This window comes from Lissotriton helveticus, chromosome 4_1, assembly GCF_964261635.1.
Source record: "Lissotriton helveticus chromosome 4_1, aLisHel1.1, whole genome shotgun sequence".
NCBI lineage: Eukaryota > Metazoa > Chordata > Amphibia > Caudata > Salamandridae > Lissotriton > Lissotriton helveticus.
In genome coordinates, this window is record NC_136063.1 from 1,823,962,296 (window position 1) to 1,823,989,406 (window position 27,111).

The following is a 27,111-nucleotide window of genomic DNA, read 5'->3' on the forward strand; positions in this document are numbered from 1 at the left end:
GTCAGCCTATTACAACATGGAGGTCTACTGTATGTCCATGGACTGAATGTCTATGTGGTGTGTGAGCCAGAGTCTCAGGTGCCACTTCTCAGCCACTTCTTACACTAATCATTGTCATAGACATCCTTCCTACTGTCTTCTGTGCTCCTCATCTATAAACTGTTATAATTCTGACAGCTCTCTTCTACCTCTGACAGATCATCCCAGTCTCTGACAGAACATCCCAGATCTATCCTCAATTCTAAGCACTTTCAGATCAGGTCAAGCTCTAGTACTTTCCTCTCTTTCTACAGCTGCGCAGAGGTGAGCACCGCTATAGTAAGGAGATGAAAGAATGTGAGCACTGGCCGGACAGAATTCATCCTTGGAACTGAATAGCAAAACAGTGAAACCACTGAGACGTTTCCACATCACATTGTTGTGTGCAGAATCGAGCCTGTGCTTTTAATTTTCACATTTTTTGTTTTTGACACACCAAAACGTTTGGCAGGTGCTTTCCAGTGAGAAAATAGCACTTGAATTGAAATTCTGAAGCGTGTACACCTTCAGCTATCTCACTGTAGGAGGGACATTCCCAGTCCCAATTTTGAGAAGTTGAAATGACTATTTATAATACATATCTTTTTTTATGGTTGGCCCTATGTTAGTACTTTTCATAAAAAACACACATCATTGGAGTCTTCAAAACCCCTTCTTCTTCCGAGCCTATGTCACACAAAAAAATCCCCCTTTTTAAACTCTGGCTGTTAGGATTTATAATGTTTAGAGCTGGGTTTCCAGCTTTAAAAATGTTTTTTTTTTTTTTGCAAAAGTGATAAATTAAAATACACTTTCTGAAGGTTAGAAGGATATATTCAAACTCTCCTAGACTTCTACTGACAGTATGGGAACCTGCAACATCACACACACTTTAAGACTTCTATTGATATTATGAGGACCAGGAAGACACACCCCTGATCTGATTGGTTGCTTTCTGTCCTTAGCAACTGCACTGTCTGTGTGTGTAGAGAGAGAATATTTTTGTGTGTATAGGAGGGCATTCATCACACACACTGTCTGAAAAATAGGAATTATGAAGCCCTCTCCAAAATTTCACTCAGACAGCTGAGAGAGATCCCCTCAGTATGTAAGCACTGTAAACGTTATGAGGACCGGCTTTCCGGTCCTCATAGCGCACTGGTCCTCATAGCGTTGGTGTGCAAACATGTTCTGGTCCTCATAAATATAGATATACAAACACACACACACACACACACACACACACACACACACACACACACACACACACACACACACACACACACACACACACACACACACACACACACACACACACACACACACACACACACACACACACACACACACACACACACACACACACACACACACACACACACACACACACACACACACACACACACACACACACACACACACACACACACACACACACACACACACACACAATACATCATAAAAAGCCTCCACAAAAAGAATGCACACATGTTTAAAAAACTAGATTATATTACAAACAAAACAAGACCAAAACGACAAAGATCCAATGTATAGAAGTTGAGATGTTTAATTTTAAAAGAATAAATGTAATATAAAGTGCTTAGAAGAAAGTAGAGCTAAAAAGGTTACTTTAGGTCCCGCTGGACCGGTGCAAAGTCAAACTTCAGGCCAACCTTGTGGAAGTGGAGGCTGGCTACAGGACCCATGCAAGCCTAGGTGAACAAAGTACCTTTCTTGGTTGCAAACAGCGAGATGCGTCCGTCTTCGCCATTCAATGAAGGCGACGCGTCAGTTCCAGAGATGGGTGCTGGAGTCTAGAGTTGTCAAGTGATAAGCCGGAATCTGCCACACAGGGTATGCATCGATCTCACCAAGCTGCAGCAGCGTTGATACGCTGTCCGATGCGTCAATCTCTGGAGGCAAAGCGGTGGTTCCCATACGATATGCTGTGTTTATTCCTGCAAATGCGCCGATACCCCAGCTCGGTTACAGAGAGACAGGAGATGGACCAAAATTTGTGTTGCAAGTTTGTGTGCCATACCCAGTGAGTTAGGCACAGGAGCAGCGACTTTGATTTCCCAGAGCAAGTGGAGGCAAGCTAACAAGCCCTTGGAGATCATTTGGAGTGAAGGCATATTCCAGCTGTCTCTCCTTCAGCAGAGTCAGAGAGCAGCAGGTATTAAGGCAACACAAGAGAAATGCAGGCCTTCCAAGTTTGCAGAGCAGAGAAGAGTCCTTTAAGCAGCACAGCAGTCCTTCTGACAGAGGCTCAGTTCAAGATCTAGAAGTGTCTGTGTAACAGGGACATCGCCGAGGACGAGACCTTCGTGCATTCCAAGATGGCGTCCGGGCCGGCCCAGCCGGAAAAGGAGGATAGCGGGATAGACACGTTGGCCGTCGCGGGACTGATGTCAGGCGATAGGGGAAAAGAGGACCGGACGTCGACACAGGGAGAAGAAGGTGCAAATTGGAAGGAGGCGAGCGGGGTGGAGACGGTGGACATCGGAAGAGAGGCAAAAGGATGGGACCAGTGTCAGCCGTGAGAGCTGTTCGCCCAAAGAACCCGCTGGAGCCCTGGACAAGAGGAACTGAAGAGGGAGGTATCCCCAACACCCACTGCGTCTGTATCCGGATGTCCCCAGGAGAAGCAGGAAGCTGAGTTACCCAACGCTACGGTCCCAGAGTACCGTAGCCTCAGGCAAGTGCCATTTCTGCAATTCTTGAGGAGGTTGGCGGGGAGGTGAGAAAGGGAGGGGCGGCATATGTAAGTCGGGCACAATTTAGGACCGCTACTATCCCTCACAGCCCTGTTCCCTCACAGACCGTGGTGGTAGCATGTTCAGGTGAAGGGTCAGCACAATGTTAATGTCGCAATAAGCATGAGGACTGACCGGTGGTTGTTTTGTGTTTCTTTGCTTTCTTCTGGGGACACAAAGCCAATTGGGAAACCACCAAGGAGCTGAAAGGAAGATACCTGACAGAAGGAGACCTGCAGGATTGGCTACCGGACTTATTATTTGCTTCACTTGTGTTCTGGATATCGTCCTGCATTTAGATTATGTCCTAATGCTAAGACTGCACCTTAAATTCAATGAATAAATAGAAGAGGTGTTACTACCCCTTTTGTTCTCACCTAACGTTCTGGGAGGTCTCTTTATCACAGTCTGGTTTTATGGTGTCAGAGACCCAGTACTTATACCCAAAGTGCCTTTGATGTGGGGGGTGACTTCAAAACAGCTCTCTGAAGTGCAGCGGTTCCCCTTTTCAGCCCAGTCTTGTCTGCCAGGTTATCTATGTGGCACAAATTAGTCCTTTGTGTGGGGACAGGACACCACCTATTCAAGTGAAGTGTGAACCCCTCCCTTTCATCTTCCAAAGGCAAAAAAATCAGAATGCCTAAGGCAAGCCCGTCTGCGCCCGTCCGCGCCTGTCCCGGGCCTAGGGCCAGTCCCCCTGCCCTGGGTGTGAGAGAGACCGGCATCAGTTGGACCAGAGATCAGCTGATATTAGTAGGAGCGGGCTCATGTTCTCTATCTGACCGCTGCTCCCCCATTGATTTAGATGGCCGTTCTTTTCAATGCTCCCATTGCTCCTTATTGATTCCCCCATGGCGCGAATGTACCCTCCCTCTTCCCACCGTTTTGTCTTCTTGCCCGTTAAAACTAGCATTGATTAATTGTCGCTCCCTGCCCCGGCATGCCAATGAAATCTGGTCGACCCTCACTACTTACTGTTGGGATATATTATTCCTTACGGAATCATGGACCAAAGATACCTCAAATCCAGACATTTTTCTAGCTACCCCTCCAGACTATCGCTATTTAGGCGCCAACCGGGAGGGAAAGACAGGAGGTGGACTTGCCATCCTGTTTAAAACCCACCTGAATATTATCATTAAGAAAATCACCAATATTGGTCTGATTGAAGCCATTTATTTCTCTGTTGCGGATTCTGCCGCAGTTTATCTTACCGGTATTCTAGTTTACAACCCCCCTAAAGCCTCTCCCTCAGCCCTGTCACAACTGGTACATGTCATCACGGACCTTTCCCTTAAGCACCCTCACTTTATAGTTCTGGGTGACTTTAACCTCCACGTTGATGACCCCACCTGTACCCAAGCCATCCGTCTTCTCGACTCTCTTCAGAGTCTGAGCCTGACGCAACTCATCCATGGTCCGACGCATGTAGCCGGCCACACGCTAGACCTTATTTTCTCCAACCTCCCAGGGACTAGTACGCACCCTTCTCTCCCCCTTACATGGTCCGATCACTTCTTGCTTGCGTTTGACATTCCCATCCCTCAGGCTCCCTTCCCGGTGAAACCAGGGCCAGGCCAGAGAAGAAAATGGCATAAGGTCACCTGTACTTCCCTAGAGCCAATATTCAATTGCCCTCTTGAGTTAAGCTCAGGAAATATTGATACCTGTGTTACTAAGTTTAACACCACTCTATTGGCGGCGATCGATGAAATTGCCCCTTGTATAGCGATGTCATCTGCTAGATCTCGCCCTTCTGCTCCCTGGTTTTCAGATGCCTTACGTAAAGAAAAAAGCCATTGTAAAAAACTCGAACGTAAATGGAGACTTACGTACGACCTTGAGGCAAAAACTATCTATAGAATGGCCCTTAGGAATTTCACCAAATCAAGAAAATTAGCCATGAAAGAGTTTTTCACCTCACAAATTAAAGACGCAGACAATTCGGCAAAAACACTGTTTAAAATTGTCAAGGACTTTGTCAAACCCCCTGCTTTGACACCCATTAATCTTGCTAGTCAGTCTCTTTGTAACGGACTATCAGACTTCTTTCAAGAAAAAATCGATAAAATTGCTGCTTCTTTCCCTCCAGCTGGTACTCTGGACCTCTCCCTTATCCCGGTTTCAACTAACCAGGACATTGTTCCTACTTTAGCTGTTTTTAAGGACCTCACTCCTAATCTTGCACATAAACTATTATTACAGTGCAAATCAGGTTCCCCTTTGGACCCGGTCCCCCCTAAAATCATGAGTGAGTTGGCCACTTTACTGTTAGAGCCTCTTATTTCCATTTGGAACGCCTCTTTACAACTAGGCCAGTTCCCTTTAGCCTGGAAGGAAGCTCTGCTGGTACCCATTTTGAAGAAAGCTGATGCCGACCCTACACAATTTAGTAATTATCGGCCTATCTCTCTGCTTCCCAAACCTGCTAAGGTTTTGGAAAAGGCAGTCCAACTTCAACTAGCGGAATACCTGGAGACTTACTCTCTTCTGCATGATTCCCAGTCCGGTTTCCGTGCTGGTTTCAGCACTGAGACCGCACTGCTTGAAGTGTCAGAGACTGTGCGAGAGTGTGTGGACAAGGGCGAGGAGGCCATGCTGGTCCTCCTCGACCTGTCCGCCGCTTTCGATACGGTGTCCCATAAAATCCTCCTTGACCGTATGAAGCAGATTGGAGTGAGTGGCGTTGCCTTATCATGGCTGGGTTCCTTCCTCCAAGGGCGATCGCAGAGGGTTCTTCTCAGACCTTTTGAATCAGAATGCAAACCTCTGGTCCGCGGAGTCCCACAGGGCTCAGCGTTAAGCCCCCTGTTTTTCAATGTGTACCTTGCCCCGTTGGCCAAGGTAGTAGAGGCTTGCGGAGTCAGAGTGATCTCGTATGCTGATGATACTCAGCTTATATTCTCTTTCAGCGATCACTCTGACTCCAGCCTCTCCAGTTTTCGCCACTGTCTTGGCGAAATCTGCTCCTGGATGTCCACTAACCATCTGCAACTAAACACCGATAAAACGGAGGTTCTGTTCTTTAATCAAAAAATGACCATTCCACCTTCTTTATGGTGGCCTACGATTCTCAACCCTCCGCCAACCCCGGTTCACTCTGCCCGTAACCTGGGGTTTATATTCGATGATACACTATCCTGCAGCCCCCAAATCAATAAGGTCACGTCGATTTGCTATGGCAAATTAAAAATGATGAGGAAGATTTTCCCTTTTTTACCTATGGATGCACGTAGAACTGTCACCCAGGCCTTAATTACTTCCCACCTGGATTACGCGAACAGTCTATATGTAGGGGCTCCTCTGTACCAAATTGAACGTCTCCAGGTGGTGCAGAACGCGGCCGCAAGATTGATTGGTAACATTCCCTACAGACATTCGATCTCGGCGTTTCGCAAAGAGCTTCATTGGTTGCCTATAGCTAACCGAATTAAGTTCAAAACGCTCATTCTCGCCTTTCGAGCGTTGAATGGATCTGGCCCAGACTACTTAAGAAAAAGACTGAGGTTGTCCTACTCGGTCAGGGATCTCCGCTCTAACAATCTGCGCCTAATGTGTGTGCCTAGATTCCGTCGCACAAGAATGGGTGGCAGAGCTTTTGCCGTCCTTGCAGCCAAATACTGGAACAGTCTTCCTATTGATCTTAGATTTGCCCCATCTGAAGTGATTTTCCGCAGACGCCTGAAGACTTGGCTTTTTGTATCTGTGTAGTCTACTTCCTCTCTTTTCTGCCAATCAGTTTTTAGCGCCGGGACACCCCCATTGGGGGTAGCCGTGCGCTCTACAAAATCCATAAATAATAATAATAATAATGTAGATGGGTACTCAGGGACACCTATCCATCCTGTGCTGTGGCTGTCTAGAGGAATACACAAAGTCTAGCTGTCACCAACCCCAGACATGTATTGGAGACAGGGTGTCCGGCACACAGAGCAGTAAGTCCAGAGAAAGGTCCACTTTCTGAAAGTGGCAGTTCTAAAACAGTAAAGTTAAATCCAACTTTACTAGTGAGTACGATTTATCAATACCATTCCAAACAAAAACATGAAAAAGTTACTCCTCTCTGATCAGGAATTACAGCTTAAATGTGTATCGAGGAATTTCCCCATGCTAACCTATGAGAGAAGTATGCCTCACAGTAGTGAAAAACGAAATATGCTGCTTGTCACTACCAGAACTTGCAAAACATAAAAGTACATGCCCTACCTTTTACTTGCATAGTACCCTGGCCGTAGGTCTACCTAGGGCCTACTTTGGGGTGACTTATATGTAATAGAAAGTGGAGTTTAAGGCTTGGCAAATGGTTTTAAATAGCAACTCGAAGTGGCAGTACACTGCACACACAGGCCCTGCAATGGTAGGCCTGAGACAGCTTGGAAAGGCTACTTGTATGGGTGGCATAACCAGTGCTGCAGGCCCACTACTAGCATTTAGATTACAGGCCCTTGGTGCATGAGATACTACTTTACAGTAAACTAAATATGCCAAATCGGTATTAAACCATTATACCATGATTAGAGAAGAGAAGCACATGCACTTTAGCACTGGTTAGCTGTGGTAAAGTGCTCAGAGTCCTAAGGCCAACAAAAAGAATTTAGCTAATAGAGGAAGAGAAAGGCAAAATGTTTATGGTGACCCTTCATGGAGGGCCATTTTCCAACAACCAGGTACTGTTAAATTTGAACATATGTGAATGCCATAGGCCAGGTCCTGTGTATAGGGAACACAAGTCACATTCATAGGCCATCCCCATGTCCGATACACATATAAGGTCAGCTTACTGAATGAAGTTAAATTAGATGCATTCATGTGGACTCTCACCCCAGGAAGATGACAGCAGGATTGGTCAGTTCAATAGTCATCTTTCAAAGCTACTTCCAGGCACTTTAAATAACCAGCAAATATGTGGGCACCACCAGGAATCATGCCTGATAGTACACTGTACCACACAAGTAATCTACCACTAACAGCACAACATACTGGAATACCACTAACCTGAGTTTTTGGATCTCTGTTCCTTACTCACTTTTAGAGCCCTTAACCCTTTTGGTGCATTGGACGGCCCCGGGCTGTCCGACGCACCAGTCCTCATGTATGTCGGAGTGCCTTCGTCCGTTGCATCACATGGCACAGGGAATCCCTCTGGTGCGGGCACCAGAGGGATTCCCTCCACCCCCAACAGCATTGGGAGCTGGGTCAGGGCTTCACCAGCTCCCGAGGCTGTCTATTTGGTTTCTGTGTAATGATGTAATTGCACAGAAACTAAAACTGAAATGAGCTGATAAGCTAATTTGGGGGTACAGGGAGGTATGGCGTGCATGGATCCACTAACATTTTATTACCCAGAATTCCCTGTGCACCTCAAATGTAGCTGAAAAAAATCACTTTTTCCACATATTTTTGCATGAGATCGCCGTGCTGGCACAAATGTCCTACCCCACAATGTTCCCCTAAGTCTCCCTATTAAAATGATCTCTCACTTGTGTGGGTGTCCAATGCAGAATTGGTTGAAAACCTTTTTATTAAACATAGCGCCTAGAATTCGCTGTGCTATACCCTTTATGACTACGTTTTTGGCCCTTCCCAGTCACAGGCCCTTGCCCCACCCACATAACTAGGTTTTCCTAGGTGCCAGCAGAGCTAGGGTTCAAAACCTGCAGCTAGGCACTTTGCAAAAAAAGGGTCTGTTTTCACTGTATAAATGTGATGTGTCCATGTTGCGTTTTGGGCTGTTTGCTGTCGTGGGCACATGGCCTACCCACACAAGTGAGGTACCATTTTTATCGGGAGACTTCGAGAAACTCAGAATTGTAGAGCAACTGTTATTACCTATTGACTTTCTGCACATTTCTGCCTAACTAATTTAAGACAATGTGTAAAATGAAGTCACTTTGAAAAATGTCCTACAATTCACAGGCTAGTATGGGTACCCACAATTTCGGAGATGTGCAAATAGCTACTCTTTTTAAACTCTATATTTTGTTCCCATTTCGGAAATACATAGGTGTCTTTGATACCTATTTTTCACTCTTTATATTTTACCAAATGAATTGCTATATACCGGGTACACAATGAAAAACCACTGCAAGACGCTGCTCAGTTATTGGCTCCGAGTTCCTCAGGTTCTTGGTGAAACTACAGGTCCCTATATATCTCCACAACCAGAAGGGTTGTGACGGTATATTGCTTTCAAACATCTGTCATACTTATAAGAAGTTAGAGGTGAAAACGTTGGCAGAAATGGCAGTTTTTTTCCACTCATTTTCAATTTTTTTTTATTTTCAACCGTTAGTTTCTATAAAAAGACTTTGAAGGAGCTACACAAAGGACCCCTTGCTGAATTCTGAATGTTGTCTACTTTTCAGAAATATATAGCGTTCTGGGATCCATTATTGCTTTCACACTTATTACTACCACTAACTAGAAGGAGGTAGAAAGCCAAAAAAGTAGCAAAACTAGGCTATGTCCCAGTAAAATGCCAAAACTGTGTACCACAAACCCTTTGTTGACACCATTTGCAGGGGAAAAACTAGACTCTTTCTTCTGCAGCACTTTTTCCCAATTTTTCCCAAACCAAAAGAAATTTTCTATATTTTGGCCAATTTCTGGGTCCCCTCCAGGGGAAAACATAAACCCTGGGTACCTTTAAAATCCCCATGATGCTGGAAGAAAAGGAAGCAAATTTGGCGTGGTTACCTTATGTGGACAAAAAGTTTCAGGGACCTAAACGCAAACTACCCCAAAAAGCCACAAAAAAGGCTTAGCACAGGGGGAAAGGCCTAGCAGCGAAAGGCATTTCTGCATCTCAGACAGCATATGATATAGAACAAAGCAGCTTTTTGGGGCAAAATGCAAAACAATTAACTGCGACAAATATGCAAACTTTCCTCTGGAAATGTGTGGAGAGAGAACTGTAAGGAAGTCCGCCTTGTGCAGATTAACATGAGACATTGAACATCATCTACTTGATCCACAAGATCGTATTGTTCAGATCATCAGTTATGTCATTTTTGCCCCACTGTAGTCTTGGATTAGGTATCCTTTAATTTCAATTTTGGATTTTCATTTCTGTATCTATTTTTGTATTACAATGCAGCTCTATTAACAAGATTAAAATGTGTTCCTTTTCATTGCCGCATATGATCACTCAGGTGCAAACCTCTGCCAGCTAGAGACCCCATTTCTAACAGAGGTCATCTAACTGCTGACAGTGGCGATGCAGTCTTACAATTGCAGAAGCAAAATAAAAAAAAAACATGCATTTCTGTTATACTAAAGATGAGTTTGGCAATCCTCTTCCAAATTTAGCTGTATTTCTCCCCTCTAAAAAGGCATTTTCTGCCTACCTGGTAATCACTCAAATTTTCCTTAAAAAGATACTTTTACAAGAAGATTCAAGACATTCCGGTCCACATACCAAACCAGGGATTGTCTGCCAAAGCCAAAATGATCAGTCCTTCTCAGTTGATCGATTTGAGTTAAGCTTCATTTTCACTTTGAAAATTGGGTCACAGCTGCCAATATATACGGTTATACAATTGTATAGTGAATATTTGAGAAAATGCTTGTGGCATTTAAACCAAATTACAAAACCTGACACAATCCAGTGACCTTGGTGTGCATTTTCAATGTTTCATACATTTGTTCTGTTTTTTTTTTTAGTTATCATTGGGCAAAATCTTCACATGGGAAACAAACGTTTCGGAACCGCCCTAAAACATTTGCTCTGCAATGACCAATCATCAAATAATTTTATAAACTCCAACTTGAGTATATATATATACTGCGTACCAAATTATGTGGATTTGTCAAAATAGAACAGCACAGCTAGCAACGTAAACTGTCTTTGTTTTTACTTAGTTTCGCACATCCCTTAAATTACCGTAACACAGACTGCCTTTTCCAGCAAACACAGCTTTGAATAAACTGTTCCTCACTGAAATAAGTTTGCTGCTTACAGACATATACATCATTTTGTTACATTGGTTTTTAGGTCGAGCGACCTATCTAAATGCGCATGCGCACTGAGCGAGAGCGAGATATAAAGGGGCTTAAACAGAGGTTTAACTAGCTGGCGATTTGGTGCTGTGCCCGTGCGCTTTTAGGTCAATGCGCAAGCGCATTGACCTAAAATGCGCGTGCACAGCATCAAATCGTCAGCCATCTGTTGCCCAGCTTGGTGCCGCTCCACCCCCTGCGGCATCAAAGGCTTTCACGGCCGACCGGCCGTGCTTTCAGTTTGCCGCTCCACCCCCTGCGGCATCAAAGGCTTTCACAGCCGGCCGTGCTTTCAGTTTCAGGAGGCTGCATTGTTTTCACGGCCGGCCTCCGGTCGTGACTCGCATTTCTCCTTCCTTCCAGCGCTGCCTTGTTTAATCAAAGTGAATGCCTCACACCAAGTCGCCAACAGCTGTGCTTGGTTCAGCTCACCGGTCATGCCCTCCAAAGTATCTTTCTTTCTTTCTTTGATGCTTTCTTTTATTTAATGGTTACAGTTTCATTAGTGTGTGCTGCTCCGTAGGAGTGCGTGCAAGGTAAAAAAAAATGTAGAACATTTTTTTGCAGTGCGGCACACCGCACTTGATATATAACTATGCCAGCCACATGTCTTTTCTTTTGTTGTGCGTGGCTTGCTCAACTTAGTTTTTTTTTTTATTGCAGCGTGGCATGCAGCACTTCATCTTTAACAATGCAGCTTTGCATCATTTCTTTTGCTGCGCTCAGTTTCCCCAACTGAATGCTTGTGGCTCTACGGTGTCTAGCATGAGCTCTGTATTCAGGCACAGCACTCAATCATTCAAAACTGCAGCACACTTCACCATAGCGAGAGGACATCAGCTTCCCAGGAAGGATGCACACGCTGCATGGTATTGCAAAACACCAAAGCCCGCTGTCTCGTGTACTGTTGCTGATGTTAAAACTTGGAAGTGCCCTTTGATGGCAGCCTGTTATGCCTAGGAGATAATAAAGGCACCAGCAAAGTAAACGCATTAACGCAAACAGCCATCTCCTGGCAAATCAGCCTCCGTCCAATAATTACGCTTGCGCATTAGACACCCAGGATACACTGTTGCCGGTTGCTGTTCCATGGCAGAATAAAAGTCCGGCCCGGCAGGAAGCAGGGGCAACGCAGTAACGGCAGGGCAGGTCAACTCTCATTGTAGCTGGAAATCTACAAGCAACGCTTGAGGCTGTAGGACATCTAGCGTGAGCTCTGTATTAAGTCAAAGCACCAAATAATTCAAAACTGCTGCGCCCTTCTCTACAACAAAAGACCACCAGCATCCCGGGAAGGCTGCACACGCAGCATAGTAGGAAGGAATATAGGCCCATCTATTTGTTGGGGTAAGGAAAATAAACTATTCCGATGTGTGTGCTCAGATGGTTCTCAGTGCTGGGACGCTCCCAAGAGTCACTCCCAACACTTTGCAGACAGCCAGCCTCTTACGCACTCCCTGCCCATCCTCCTCCGATCCCCCATTTCCTCTCCCAGCAGCTGTTTAAACTAATTGGCATTCAAGCAGAAGGAGCTGGGAGAATATTTCCCCTTCTAAACCTTTTAAGTCGCTAACCCACACATAGCAAATGCGGCATTTCGTAAATCACCTTGTGCACCTTTTATTTAATGAACACATGAATTTTATTTTGTGGCAGGATTCCAAAGCTTCCATTCCTGCGCTGCATTTATCCATTCACAAGCTCTCAGTTGGAGCCCTTTTATGAGGGTTTAAAGCCAAATTAAGCAGAAGTTCCACTTCCAGCCCTTTTCTGTTGTGCCCTCCAGACTCAGCCTGCAGCCTCTTGACTAATTGTGGTCATATCAGTACAAAAAGGTTCTGCCAACTATAAACCAAAACACATAAGTAAAAAACGTTCGCACTTACAACACCAATTGCTCTAACTTTCACCAATGCGAGACCTATTGGCTATGCCAATGCTTGTTTGAGTGAGAGATAATTTATTGTTTTTGTATCATTATCAAATCACTAGGTAACACCACTGCTTCGTGATCTATGCCCTGAAACATTTGATGTACTCGCTCTCCCTTGAATGTATTTCCCCATCTCTCTTTTTATAATCATTACTTCAAGGGAAAGATGGTTTGAAAAGATACATATATCGTTTTTTCTAAGTCTAAGCTTACTACCTTCATTCAAAGTGCTTGTTCAATACATCACTGACAAATGGTGGTACCCTAAAAATGGCGTACCCCCATTAAATTGCACAACAAAGGGCTCTCTGGCAATCAGGCAATTTATCCAATTACATCACTTTGTTTTTCCCATCAAGAGGCAGCAAAGCAAAGCCAATAGGAAGGACGCAAACAAAACCCTCAGGGAGCCTCTTGCGAAATCTGGTCAATGAGTGAGGATAGCTCAGCAGGTTGTCAGTGATATGTCACATTCTAAAGATTCACTAACAATCAAGATCACAGAGGGAACAAAAGATTTTCAAGACTATTGTAAAAGGTATCCTTTGAAAAGAAACAATTGACACAGGTCACAACAGGAAGTTTACAGCCATTGTGTTTCAGTCAACATTTCACTCTTGTTCTGCCGACCTTGCTGGCTTCTAAATTATCTGCATTACATTTACAGGCATGAAATGGCCAGTCATTCCTGAAGAAAACTCTCTTGATTGAGTGGATACCGAGCCACAACTCTAGGAATGGTTCTCTGCAACTCTTTATTTAACTATTGGATTTGATTGTGCAGTTTATAATGAACACAAAGTAAGTGGAGATAAAACTTGTACTGGGCTAAAGTTTAGTCATTTGCTTTTTTATACAGTTATTATTAAGATTTAGCACGGTCACTCAGGTTTGCCGTTATAGGCTAGCACCTGTGTTGTACTGTAATCAGTCTACAGTGGTATTATGGGACTTAATACATAGTTTAACTTTTATGTCTCCATGAAGAGCGTACAACAAACGAGCGCCATAGTCAGACTTGGCGGACCGTGGGGGAAATGTTTCAAAAGCTACACGTTTCACTGTCTAGTTTTAATTCCCAACTATTACCCAATGGCAGCTTTAGAAGAATGGCGAACGGAGCAAGATGTCTAAATGTCCCAAAGCAAATACTGAAGAAGCAATTTGTTAACAACAAGGGCTCCTTATGCCATCAAAAAGGTCAACCATGGTTCTGTGCATTTAAGTATTCCGATAGAGTGCGACACTAACATTGACAATCCTAGTCACCATTTAACATGGCTATCCTGAAGACAGTAACGTAGGTTTGACATACCCTTCCGTGTAAAGGCAAACACTCATCCAAATGACTATCGAAATTCCAGGAATCCAAAGGTAGTTCCACCTCCCCCAGGAAAGTGTTCCGTCCGAATCGGTCATGGTGCCAGACAGACAGTTGTAGAGTCCTCATAACCAGCAGGGGTTCGGTGATTACATACTGCCCAGAATCAAAACACATTACAAGGATATAAAATCGAATTTAATGACAAAGAAAAGCATTACATTTTGCAAAGCAAGCAAAAACAACCATGTGTCCCTGAAGTAGACAACATTTGGTTAGTACAATTAAGGAATCTTCGACCATTCTCTTTAAAAGTTGTAAAGGGATCTCTAAAATCAGGGTGATGCTAAATTGTTGAACACTGGTTCTGGAGAAACCTTACTAAATTCTTTCCGCATGTTTTTCAAAATGTAGGACATTCAGAACATTGTGGAATTCGACCTGAAAAACGCCTTCCCAGCTAAAAAGATGTTTCCAAGTCTTTCTCCATTGTGCTCACAAATTCATATTGACTTTATATTATCTTGGACTGCCCTACTCTCAGCTGAAGAGTCTCCAGCCCTTTCTCCTCGCTTCTCCAACCCATCCTTCTGCACAGACATTCTCCTTCCTCCAATGTGTTTGTCCCACCATTTTCCTTTATATTAAGTTACTCACCCCTCTTCCAAACTGCAAGGCACCTGTCCTCTCTCATCCTAATTTCACTCAACACCAGCATTCACACTGTTTTACCTCATTCTCTATCTTTTCTTTTTCATACACCCGCCCCCCAATTCTTTCTGCCAGATTGGCTTAACTTCCTATCCTCTGTGTCCTGCTTCCTCCTGGCTCTAATCGGATGCTCTGGTTGTGACAGAAACAAAAGATAGACTAACACAACATTTACTTTGCTTTCTTCCTTTGGCTTCTTTTGAACCCTCCAATTTCCTGACTTAAAATGTTTGAAGAATTGCAGCAGTTTTTTTTTATTAAAGACAGAATTTGAAACAAAATGTACTCCAGGCACAGGAATTTATACCATAAGCGGTTTTTCAATTTAAATTTATTTTTTATCCTAAACAAAGTTTTACAATTGGTCACCAGTCTCGAGTTCCAAGACTGTTATAGTTTCTGTCCATAAAATCAGGAAGTGCCAAGGTAAGCCCCATGAATCACTCCTTACATGATCCAAGATTTCTTGCTTTAAGATTATCCAATGCAAATGTATACATTTTAATTTTAAGACTTCAGAAGTGGACTGAGATGCTCCCAACTACTCCATCCATTTTTACCAAAATTATGTTATGTTAGCACGTTTTGTAAAGCGCACAGCTGCGTCAGCAAAGAGGCGTCCCAGCGCTGAAGCAGAACATGGAGGCTGGTAACCAGAAGGCGGCACTAGTGTGAAGGGAAAAGATGAGTTTTGATGGCATTACGGAAGGCAAGATAGTTGTTCATGGCACAAATGGAAAATGGCAAAGCGTTCCAGAGATTGGCAGCCAGTAAATGGAAGGAGCGCGCGCCAGATCAAGCACAGTTGCCAAATTATTATTATTATTAACGAATTTTGTACCGCGCACGGTTACCCAGAGGCATCCCAGCGCTTATAGAGAATCAGAGCAAGTTGCCTATGTGAAACAGAACAGATTTAGAAAAATGTTGTCCCATGGAGCGAAGTTGGCACAAGAGAGAACAGAATGAGAGCAAGTTTGACAAAATGCCAGGAGAGGAGGATTTCAGAATTTTTAACGCAGTACAGAGTACCTTGAATTCCACTCGGCTGGCCAAAGGCAGCCAATGTAGCCGGCAAATTGTCCTGGAGGTGGGGCAGGTTCTAGGGAGGCCCAGAAGGGTTCTAGCCGCAGCGTTTTAAACTCGGTGAAGTCTCAGGATTTCGGTCGTGTTTACCCTTAAATAAAGTGCACTGGCATAGTCCAGTCTTGACAAGATGGAGGCCTGAACAATCATCTGCCTGATGGAAGGTTAAAAAAACCCAAGCAGCGGTTTGAGCCCCCGTAGTATGCCATAGCAAGCCCCTGCAACTTTCTTAGTTTGAGACTGAAAAAGAGGGCCGAATCGACCCAGACACCTAGATCTTTCACCACCTGCTTAGGGGTAGGTGCACAGCCCAGTATAGCCAGCCACCACTGTTCTCCCCACAGCTCTCCATCTTTTCCTACCAGCAGAACCTCTGACTTGCTGGAATTCATTTGGAGACAGTTGGCAGTCATCCACTCGGGGACAACTGCAAGATCGTCCTGAAACTTAGATGCTGCCCCCAAGGTGTCGTCCGAGAGAGCGACTACCAACTGTGTATCATCGGCATATGATACAATAGTAAGCCCTCTGCTTCTCGCCTGGACCGCCAGAGGTTGAACATAGAGGTTATAAAGCATGAGGCTCAACGCAGAGCCCTGAGGAACCCCTTGTTTGTTAGAATGGAATGTAGAGGCGAACGGAGGGGCCACAACCTGGAAGGTCCTGTTGGAAAGAAAAGAAGCAAACCAATCCAGGGCAGAGCCCACAACACCTGCCTCCTCCAGCCTAAGCAGCAGGATCTGATGAGAGACCGTATCAAATGCGGCACTGAGGTCTAAAAGAATCAGAGCTGACGAACCTCCCTCATCTACAGCAAGCCTACGATGCTCGATGACAGCTAGGAGAGCAGACTCCGTGCTGTGACCTGAGCGAAATGTCTAGGAAATTGTTCTCTTCTAGAAATCTAGTAAGGATAGAATTGATATGGGTCTCAGTGATCTTGGCGATCCACGAGAGGAGTGAGATTGGGCGATCATTTTCCAGTTTGGCTGCATCCAGGGAAGGTTCCTTAAGCAGAGGGACCACACTGGCTTACTTCCAAGTGCTGGGAACAACCGCTCTACACAAGGATATGTTAATCACCTGGCTCAAATTACTAAAGGTGTTTGCGCCTTGACTCTAGATTTCATTAATAAATCTGTGCCTAACACTCTTGCTAGAAGTCATGTTTGTGCATTTTTTATAACTTTTAAAGACTCCTTGTGCCTTCTAATCTTCTCCCTCCTCTCTTTTAACCTCATGCACCCTAGATTCCGATTATGTTTACATCACAAAATGGTATTCCGTGATCCATCATCGCCCTCTCCCATCTTTTTTTTAACGAGGCTTCACAGATTTAAGTATTTGCATCTACCGTCACACTGACTGATGTATGTACGCCTCCTCTAAATTCTGAATGAAATAACTTGATATTCTTTTGGACATGGACACGCCACAAATAAACTTGCTACTTAAACTATTCGAGGCACTGCCATTCTAAACAATGGTAATATTCATTAGCAGTTGTTTTTCATCCAGGTTTTTGGCTGTGAGGCGTTAGTGAGTTCTAAATCTCAAGTGGTATACAGACATGCACTCCTTGTATAAGGTATTTTTCGGCTTACCTTCAGGACTTCATTGAAGAGAGGGTTGACAGTGTTGCGCTTAATTGCAGTTTTGCGTTTTGCTTGCCTTGACTTATCTGGCAGAAGATAAGATTTGACGTATCTGTAATAAAATTGAAAAACGACAGTGGCCAAAATTATCTGTTGTCTTCTGAAGCAACGGAGAACTGCAGGTATTTATTGTAGAAACAATAGATATAATGCCAATTTATTGCAAGTACAAGTTCACAAGATGTACATATTTGACACCTAAATGAATGTCTATTTATTTAATGGCTGTTAGAACTCATGCAAAAACAACAGTGGATGGACAGAATGCAGAACAATGTCATACATTCACCCCAGTACAGAGATCTGGGCCTAAATCCATCGTTTTTTTGCACTCCTACCACCCCAGTTCAGACATGGCCATTTGCAAATCAGCCTTGACCCTGTGCCTCATGGGAACAGTCCAGCCCGAACTGCCAAGCCATGTCTTCCCTGGACCAGAATCAAGCATCCTAGGACCGGTTTCTGGCTGTCAGCCGTCATCAGCCAGGATAGCTTGACTCCAGTGATGCTTGTTTCCGCTCCAGGGAAGACATGGCTTGGCAGTTCGGGCTGGACTGTTCCCATGAGGCACAGGGTCAGAGTGATTTGCATATGGCCATGTCTGAACTGTGGTGGCTGAGTGAGCTAAAGAATGGTGATGGATTAAACCCACATCAGTTGACTGGGGGTGAGTGTGATTTGCTCAAACGCTCCGTCCATCATTCCCTTTTGTATTACTTTGTTAGAACTCATTCATCAATTGGTATGTGCAGCACAGCAAAATTGGTATTGTGTATTTTCAAAAAAACACTACGCAAATAAGAAGCAGTACAGCACCTATTTCCACATAAAACAAATAGCCTACCTTCTACGTGTACATGAATCCACTTGTCATACAATTCTAGGGAATCACCAAGAAAAACTCAAAGACGATCCTGCTCTGTTGTTCAGAATAAAATGTGACCTTTATTAAAAAAAAGTTTCTCAAGAACATGGGCTTCTACCAAATTCTTGCACTTGTAAAGTGCTGATGTAAGCCTGGTGTGGACCGGCAGCTTATTTGTCAGCTCAGGTGCATGAGAACACGCCAGGAGAGCAAATAGGTCGAAGTGGGATGGAGCACATGGAGGTTTAGGAACACATTAAAAGAAACTGCCAAAGAGAAGAAGCATATAGAGAATCTAGAGAATACAAATAAGGTGGAGCCAGTAAGTCAACACATTTGAAAACAACACCGAAAATAACAAGCAGTGGCACAGCCAATAGGTCTCGCCCTTGGGACCTTATAAGTGTTTAGACATTATCCTGTTAATAATCCGGCCACACAATTTTATGCCCTATGAGGTTTAAGGAAGCGTTCCCTGTGTGTCATGGACAGAAACACGCTTTGTAATGTACTGTGGTAACACTGGGCTGCAGAAGTTAGTGCAGACTATAATGCTCAACCTAAACAGGCATTTCAACCGGGTCAAATTGGTGAGAGGCCGACATACTAGAGAATATCTTACTATTTTCACATCTACCAACATTTACGCATTTCAACCGGGTGACTTCGGTGACAGACCGGCAGAACATTTCCTTCTATTACTCAATGGACTCGTGCTCAGTAGAACAAACTCGGAAGGATGTCGGGCAGAGTTGGAAGTCTGCGATTCGAACCCCTTCCTGAGGTCCCGCAGCAGGTACTCTACACACCGAGCCACCTTGGCCGAAGAAAAAGGCAACTTTACTGAGATGTTTGACGAGCGGCCCAGGTGACACTTAAATCTCAATGGATTCCGCTGTTTACGTGCATCGACGCCATTCACTAAAGTAACAGGTGATAAATTTGAAAACTGAAAAATGCCAAACAGCTAGATTGACTTCCAGAAAACACTGTAAGAATCACTGTGAGAATCAGCGAGCCCGCCGCGTCTCCGACAACCCACAGGGCCCTAGAGAGTTTCAAATGTTTATTAGGAGCCTAGAGAGCTTCTAACGTTTATTAGGAACTAGCCCCTCTATCCGCCTTACCCCCACCACCTCCCACGCACCCCCTCCCAGCTTCTCAGGCTGGGCAGTGGTTCTGATAACTTCTCCACAGAGGCTTTCCTCCTGCTGTGCATCAGTGGAAAGAAACTAAACAATCTCAAATAAAGATTAAGAGGCCGGTTGAAGTGGCACAGCCTATTTCACAAGAAGGAAGAGACAACATAACCATACCAGACAGGCTCAGCCTTCCATCTTTACTTGGTTGGCAAACTTGGAGCTTTTTATATACTCGTAAAAAACACATCAGTGCTTGGAAGAGTGAATTTGATATGATGCCTTAAGATGGAGATGTTTTATAAAAAAAGCTATATTTAAATACGTTAAATGATTATTATTAGTGATTCTAATAATAACACAATAATTATAATACGATAATAAATGTAATTATAAATAATGTTAACAATTAATAATGTTTTTTACTAATAATGTGTGTTTTTCTCTCGTATTGGGAGAAGGCTGATACGTCTACATGTCCTGTCGCAGGGAGCTCATACCTCTTGGGTGCAGTCTCAAGAATAATTTTAATTCACTACAATAAGCCCGTGGAGCCCCCCGGCTATGGGACAAATACCACTTACCTCGCGAGAGCAGCACTCCCTCCTGGGTCCTCCCGGGGTGTTGAAAATTAGTACGTTTTGGTGAACATTATCTGCGCCATCTTGCCTCTTCCCCTGATGCCACACTTTTGTCGTGCGCGCCCGCCATTTCTTTAAGATGCCCCGATCAGCACGAACCCTTTTGCATGCCGCTGGCCCCTGACATAGCCCTTCGCCTTCACTAAGCCTGCACGCTGACCACCCCCCCCTGCTTGCACCTGCCTTGAGTCATAAACCCCTCTTCGGCGCTGCTCTGCCCCAGGCCCTCATCCTGTTCCCAGCGCGACACCCCCCTGCTTCCCTTTCATGATCTCCGGCCCTTAGATGCAAACCCCTTTTTTCCCCGTGTGCCCGTTTTGTCTTCCCCGTTCCCAGGCCGACACCCAGCTCTGCCCCTCCCTGTACAATAGAAAGCTTCCCCCATCAAAGGATCCCCGGGTTGATCAAAGCCCCCACTCCATGAGATCCGATCAAACCCCCCACATTCCGTGAATCGGCGGAATATCCAGCTGCGTGATACTCATCACCTGTTATGACTAGGGTGGGGACTTCAACTGTAAATGTGTGTGGGAACGGGCCCAAAGGGGATTTCCGGGAATGTCTTTTCCATACATCAAAGCTTTAACATGAATGTGTAATCTACAATAAAGTCATAAACCAGTGTATAAGAGGCCAGGCCTCAGAAATGTATCTAGAGCACCTCAGAACGATACCTTCTGTCCGTTTCGTTGTGTTCTCCTCCGGAGAAAATAAAAACCTTGTTTCCTGCTTTCCAGTCTCCAGCGCCTGCCTCTTCATTGATTAAATAACTAGAGGGTCACAGAGGCAATACCGCCGGGCAAATATCGATTGTCCCCGACCCGACTCAGGTTTTAACAATTGGCGTCCCAAGCGTGGGGCCCATCAGCGACTCGTGGATCCAGTGGGAGAGGTCCCGACGACAGAGTGAACGACTGCAACGATCGGGAGAGCTCTTGCCCAATAGACCCTCGTCTGGCAGCCGATCATCCGAACTTCACTAGTTCCGAACAGACCTCTCTCGAGTGATCTACGGTCCTGACTGGGGACCATCAGGAGTGCCGTGAGAAATACGAGAAAAAGAGGACGATCGGGCGCTGGATTCGGAAGACAAGAAACTGTCCACATGGTCCGGGTAAGGTCGTGTAATCACGACAAGTTGCGAAACAATTGCTTGATTGTTTGATTGTTTAAAAATACTAGTATTGCTCTTTATTTATTTGGAGATTCACTGTCTACAAACGGAGAAACAACGGGCTCTCTCTTTGCAAGCAGTGGAGGATAGGTAGGGCAGCAGCCGTGCTTATTTTTTCTCCCCCACTCAATAATTACTTGAAACTGAACTGTTGTTCGCAAAACTATTGTTTCCTGGAGATTCCCTGTCTGCAAACAGGGAAGAGACCACCCTTTTTGCAGATAGTGAAAAGGGTAGGTAACGCAGATCTTTGCGGACCTACTCATTCTCCCCATTGTTATTTATTGGTCTTTTTTTTTTGTTATTTTTGATCCATGAGGTATTCACTGCCTGCAAACAACGTTGAATAGAAATATTCTGTCCAGTCTTTGCACCTAGTGATAAGATAGGCAGTGCTGACTTTTTAGTCCCTCGTTACGAGCCGTCATGTCTGTCTTCTCCCCACTGATTAATAGCCTGTTTAGCCCGGACCGTGTATTAGAGGTGGACCATATAGCTCCACTAGAAGGCACCCCTAATAAGGACATGTTCATAAACTATGGATTAGTCACCATAGCCTATAATAAATTGTGGCACAGGTATACCGAAGAGAGTCAAGACAAACAGTGGCCACTGGCAGGATCCTTTGACCTTGATAAAATAGAAACGTTAGAAATAGCCCTTCGAAATAATAAGACAACGCCAATTATGCTCGACAGTCTCGGTATGTGGCGCAGAGAGGCTATGCAACGACAGAGAAAAGACGAGGACAAACCAAGTAGAGAAATATACCGACAGGACAACCCCAGGACATCGCTACCCACGACTTATCCCCCGACACTATGCAAAAGACGACCAGACTTAGGGCCAGACCAATGCGCTTTTTGTAGGTATGTCGGACACTGGAAAGCCCAATGCCCGACTCTACTGAGCGTGAGTAAAGGCAAAGGGCCGACAGGAACGACAGGCCGGCAGTACGAGAAAAAGCGCGAGACAAAGAAGAACCCGACTTACATAGACAGACCAGACAGAACCACCACGTTTGATTATGCCCGATGGCACAGATTTCGCCAGGACAATTTCAGCGGCATGCTCAAGTTCTCCTAGGTCGGGCAACGTCAAGACGGGAACCCAGCCTCGTTTCAAATTCGCAGACGGAAAGAGATAATTATGACCAATAACTGTTTTATATTCGTCTTGAGTCTTTGTATGTCGTACTTGTACTGTCCCCCGTCTGAGTTTGTGTGTATGTAATGTACAAATCTGCGTCATCCCTCTACACGTGTTTCCGTGTTACTCAACCTCTGTTAGCAGAAACTTAGCATAAAAGCAACCTGGAAAGAAAGAAATGGTAAAACAAAATCCGTAGACCATTAATGAACTAGAACTTTTAATTTAGCACAACAAACAAGGAATAATAACGGTAAACTGTAGAAAATGAAAGTCAAACAGAACATTCGCCCCCCCCCCATTCTGGAACCTTCCAAAGTAGGGCAGGGTTACGGCTACGCCCAACCAACGGCAACCCATATAAGGCGGGCCCGGCCGCCAACTCTTGGTCAGGAAATCTTAACGTATGGGGGAGCCGGAGGAGAGGCAGGAGCCAGCAGCCGGGGCAGTTGTAGGTAGTCCCGCCATATGTCTCCTCAGCCAGCCGCAACGGGCCTGGATAGACTTAAGTAGTCCCGCCACATGTCCAGAGGAGAACGAGGCACCTTTTTTCCTTTTCTCTTCCGTAACAGCCGCAGCAGCTCTGGACGGCGGGATGTCCTGCACGTACCTCCACAACAATTTGTCCAAGTTGGGCTGGGAGGGAGAGGCGACGCGGACGAGCCTCTCCCACCTCCACCGATAGGAGGTCTCCCAGCCCCCGGCCCGACGCCGAACACCCCCAGTCAGGCGATGGTGCCAATACTTCCACAGCACCGAACACACCATGGTGGCACCCCAGTACTTGCGCAGCACCGAACGTGCAATGGTGACCATATTTTCGGAACACCGAACCTGCAATGACTGCACTGATACTCGTGCCGCGCCGAATGCGCGCCACAGGTGGCCATACTCCCACAGCACTGAGCACAGGACTTGGGGAACACCGGATGTGGAGAGACCTTCATGCGGGGCGATGAAAAGGAGCGGCATGGAGTGCACCGGGAGAAGGAGACGATGCGAACGAGTCTCCCTCGCCCCCCCCCCCCCCAGGTGGGGGGCATCACAGCTGCACCCCAGTTGAACGTCCCGCTTTCACACAACAGGGACCTCTTCCGTTCACTCCGAAGGATCTCTCCCACTCTTGCAAACTCAACGAGAGTGGCCCCTGTAGGGCCTCAAAATGGCGTCTGGGTCCGCTGGAAGGCGGGCCCCGGCCACTAGAGTAACTTTGACCAGCAATATAACTCGAACATTTGCCCCCTGGAGCACGAGCCCCCATCTCCGACAGCATCTCCGCAGCCTTGAAGATCCTACAAAGGTCCCCGGCGGAACCTTCGGCCTCTGCAGGCTTCCGGTAAGGGACGGCTGCCTTGATCGCCAACGAAACAAACATGACATTGCCACTCCTTCTGTTAGCATGAATTCTAGAACTGCCGAAAAGGACTCTGGTCCAAACTGCCAGTAATGGGAAACATTTCCCCCTGATGCTGCTTCCGGACTGAGCCGGCCCCGCCCAAAATGGCGCTGGTATCAATCGGAACTTACGAACACCTCGTGGTGTTCCTTCGCACTAATATAAACTTGATGTTCCGAGATTTTATATGATCCTTTGTACACTTGGCTAGAAAAGACAAGGAGAACTCACTCGACGAACAGTATGAAAGGATCCCCGTTACAAATGTTGATTACAAATGTACAATGTATTATATTTTTATAACTGATGTAAACCTCATTTACGACGCACACGTACGGTATGCATATAGGAAATCTGATTACCACTATTATGATTATGCTTCTAAATTATGAAAATAAATGCCCCCGAACCCCCAGCCAATTAATAGACGTTTTAGTCTCTTACAAATGAATGAGTAAAACTTTCCGATGTTTTTATTGCTGCAAACGACACCCCCCACTGTACGCACTTTAGCCATTGCCACGACCGGCCAAATACGACCGCACCCTCATAATCCTCATGCTGAAATGATTTTGCAAAATAAAGTTTTTGAAACTATGGACGGGTATTGCATGCTTTATTTTAAAAAAAATGTGGGGTCGGTGGGAAAGTTCTTTTCTGTGCACCCTACTCTGCTCTCTCTTTAAGGTTAAAAGAAGATGGTTGCCCAGCCCTGGAGGACGGATCGGATCGACGACACGACACTCCGCCTTCAAAGTACGCGACTGACTCATGAACTCTCGCGTAGAGGAAGACCTTGACTTCCAAGGATGGGTAAAACGAACGGTGTAAATGAGGGAATGTAAAAGGAGGGTGAAATGAAATAATGTAAATGTGATAAAGTACAACGTTCCAAAGTATCAGGGAACGGAGCTGACCCAAGAACCGAAGAACCTTAGAACGCCACAGCGTTGAAAGAGGTTTAAGGATCCCGATAGTGAGATACATCCTTTGACTAGATACCTCGCACTAAGCACCTCTGGTTTCCTTTTTACGTTTCCCCGCACACGACCTATATGGACACACTACCCCCCTCGACTCCAGAAACCATATCCCCGGGGACCCTGCCCCGAGGAGGAAAGGCGAGTAAGAGGTAAGTAAAGGACTTATGAATCCATGTATTTGAATATGCGCGAATGCTGTCTCCCCCACCCCCCCCCTTTTTTCCTCCCTCTGCAGGTTACATCAGAGATTACAGCCGAGGTGTGGCGAAGATCTGAAGCCTTGCCATGTCTAATACACGAAGCGGACTAGCACCGCAAGGTGGTGTCTAAGCGCGCCTGCAAACTACTCACGTATCGAACAAACCCGAAAAATTAGCACAACCTGATAAAAAGTGATCACCCTTAAACCAGACCGGACGAATGAACCCATGTCACGTATGATGCGAAACTATGAGGGAATGTGTGTGTGTGACTGAGGCGTCGACCCAACTGGTCGAAGGACCGAGAATGCGAGAAGTGCGACAAAATGGTACCTCCTTTCTTCTTTCCTTTTTCTCAAGGCACGTCCCCTCTACCCTGTCTAATGCTCAAACTGCATGATTACAAGATTCTAACGCAGACCCGTGAATGCCCTTTACTGTGTAATGCACTAAATAGCCTTTCTTGAATACACTGCCACCCTCTCTGTTGCACGTGTACTATTTAGCCTGCCGTTGCTCTCTCTCTCTCTCTCCCTCTCCCTCTCCCTCTCCCTCTCCCTCTCCCTCTCCCTCTCCCTCTCCCTCTCCCTCTCCCTCTCCCTCTCCCTCTCCCTCTCCCTCTCCCTCTCCCTCTCCCTCTCCCTCTCCCTCTCCCTCTCCCTCTCCCTCTCCCTCTCCCTCTCCCTCTCCCTCTCCCTCTCTCTCTCTCTCTCTCTCTCTCTCTCTCTCTCTCTCTCTCTCTCTCTCTCTCTCTCTCTCTCCCTCCCTCCCTCCCTCCCTCTATTTTTGCACTCCCACTCTCCCGAGTGATTAGCCCCGAAATTGGCAGAATGCCACCCCTAGCACACCACCTAATTGGCTTCAAATACCGTCAGTATTTGCACAAAAACTTGTCTTTAATACAATCACCCTGAGGCCGCGTCATTACCTCTCCTTTTCCGCTAGAAGTCAATGAACCGAGGTTGGGCCGTAAGGGAAAGGACAGGTAAGACGACAGAGGTTCCCTAATCTGGCCCGAAATAAGGGAACTACATGTCGACGGCTCCTATGGTATAAAACAAGGACCTCAGAATACGCGACCCTCCCCTCCCCGAATTGTCGCAATACCCAAACCGGAAAAATGATCACCCCTGTTACCTCCCCTGTATCAGCCGCCCAAAAACTGGAATTATGAAACTACCCCTCATTTCCGGTTGTGAGAGATGGGTCGATTTATGCCCTTACCACAAGTTTCCTATGTCCCTGGTTGTTCCCCATAAAACCCCTGTCCTTCCTAATTAAGTAATCGGGCTGTAAAAGGTTACGTAGGATCCAGAGTGATGTTTTACAAGGTTAACAGACTAGTCCAAGGTAAAGAAATCATCGAAATGAACCCCGTAGTAGTTGAAAGGCAGGATGCATCGATAGAAAGGAAATGTTTAGCCATGTTCGTCTCTCAGCAAAATACCTGTGTAGTACCATGTTGACGACTCACAGTACCCTTTGCAAATGTAAAACTCTAGAGAACGGCATATCTTTGCCAGGTTCGTCTCACGAAGGTGGGTCACCATCAGATGAACTGTCGTGACTGTAATAAATAATTGTAAAGGAAAGTCATAGTAAATCCAACAGGCCCGTCACCGGTCATTCATATGCCAGTTGTGAACACTAATATAACGGGCATTTTCATTCTTTGCCTGGAGCTGGGAGAGAAATAGACTTTTTGATTATCTTCATCTGCAAATTCTCTAAAGACTGTCTTTTCAAACTTGTTTAAGGGTACTGCTGTTGGAGGAGAGAAGGACCGGATGTGGGAGCACGAGGCCTGACTACAGACTAAGGAACACCTGCGACATTAGCCAAGGCGAGACCACGACAGAAAAGAGCTGCAGGACGAGGCACTGTTTTCGACAACATGAGAAGAAAGGGTCGACCTGATGCCCCTGCTCGATGTCCAGTGTCTGTCGACAAGTCCCCGCTCTCTGAATTCGGTCACACGCCCGCCTATTTGAAGTCTCTCGTTCCCCTAGTTTGTTCCTAATTTGGCCTTGCTCCATCCCCCTTTTCCTCTGACCTACCCTATGGACTGTTTTGTACGCTCTTCTTC

At 45.6% G+C, this 27,111-nt stretch overlaps 1 protein-coding gene across 3 annotated transcripts in view; it reads right to left on the bottom strand.

Annotated features, from left to right (window-relative positions):
* SYTL4 (synaptotagmin like 4) overlaps positions 1 to 27,111 on the bottom strand; it is a 964,177-nt gene that overhangs the window by 427,728 nt on the left and 509,338 nt on the right. For all 3 annotated transcript variants that reach the window (XM_078688458.1, XM_078688460.1, XM_078688459.1), the window contains 2 exons: positions 17,428 to 17,530; positions 14,021 to 14,182 (listed from right to left, as the gene is read on the bottom strand). In XM_078688458.1, coding sequence (XP_078544584.1) covers positions 14,021 to 14,182; positions 17,428 to 17,530 — 265 coding nt within the window. The remainder of the gene's footprint in view (positions 1 to 14,020; positions 14,183 to 17,427; positions 17,531 to 27,111) is intronic.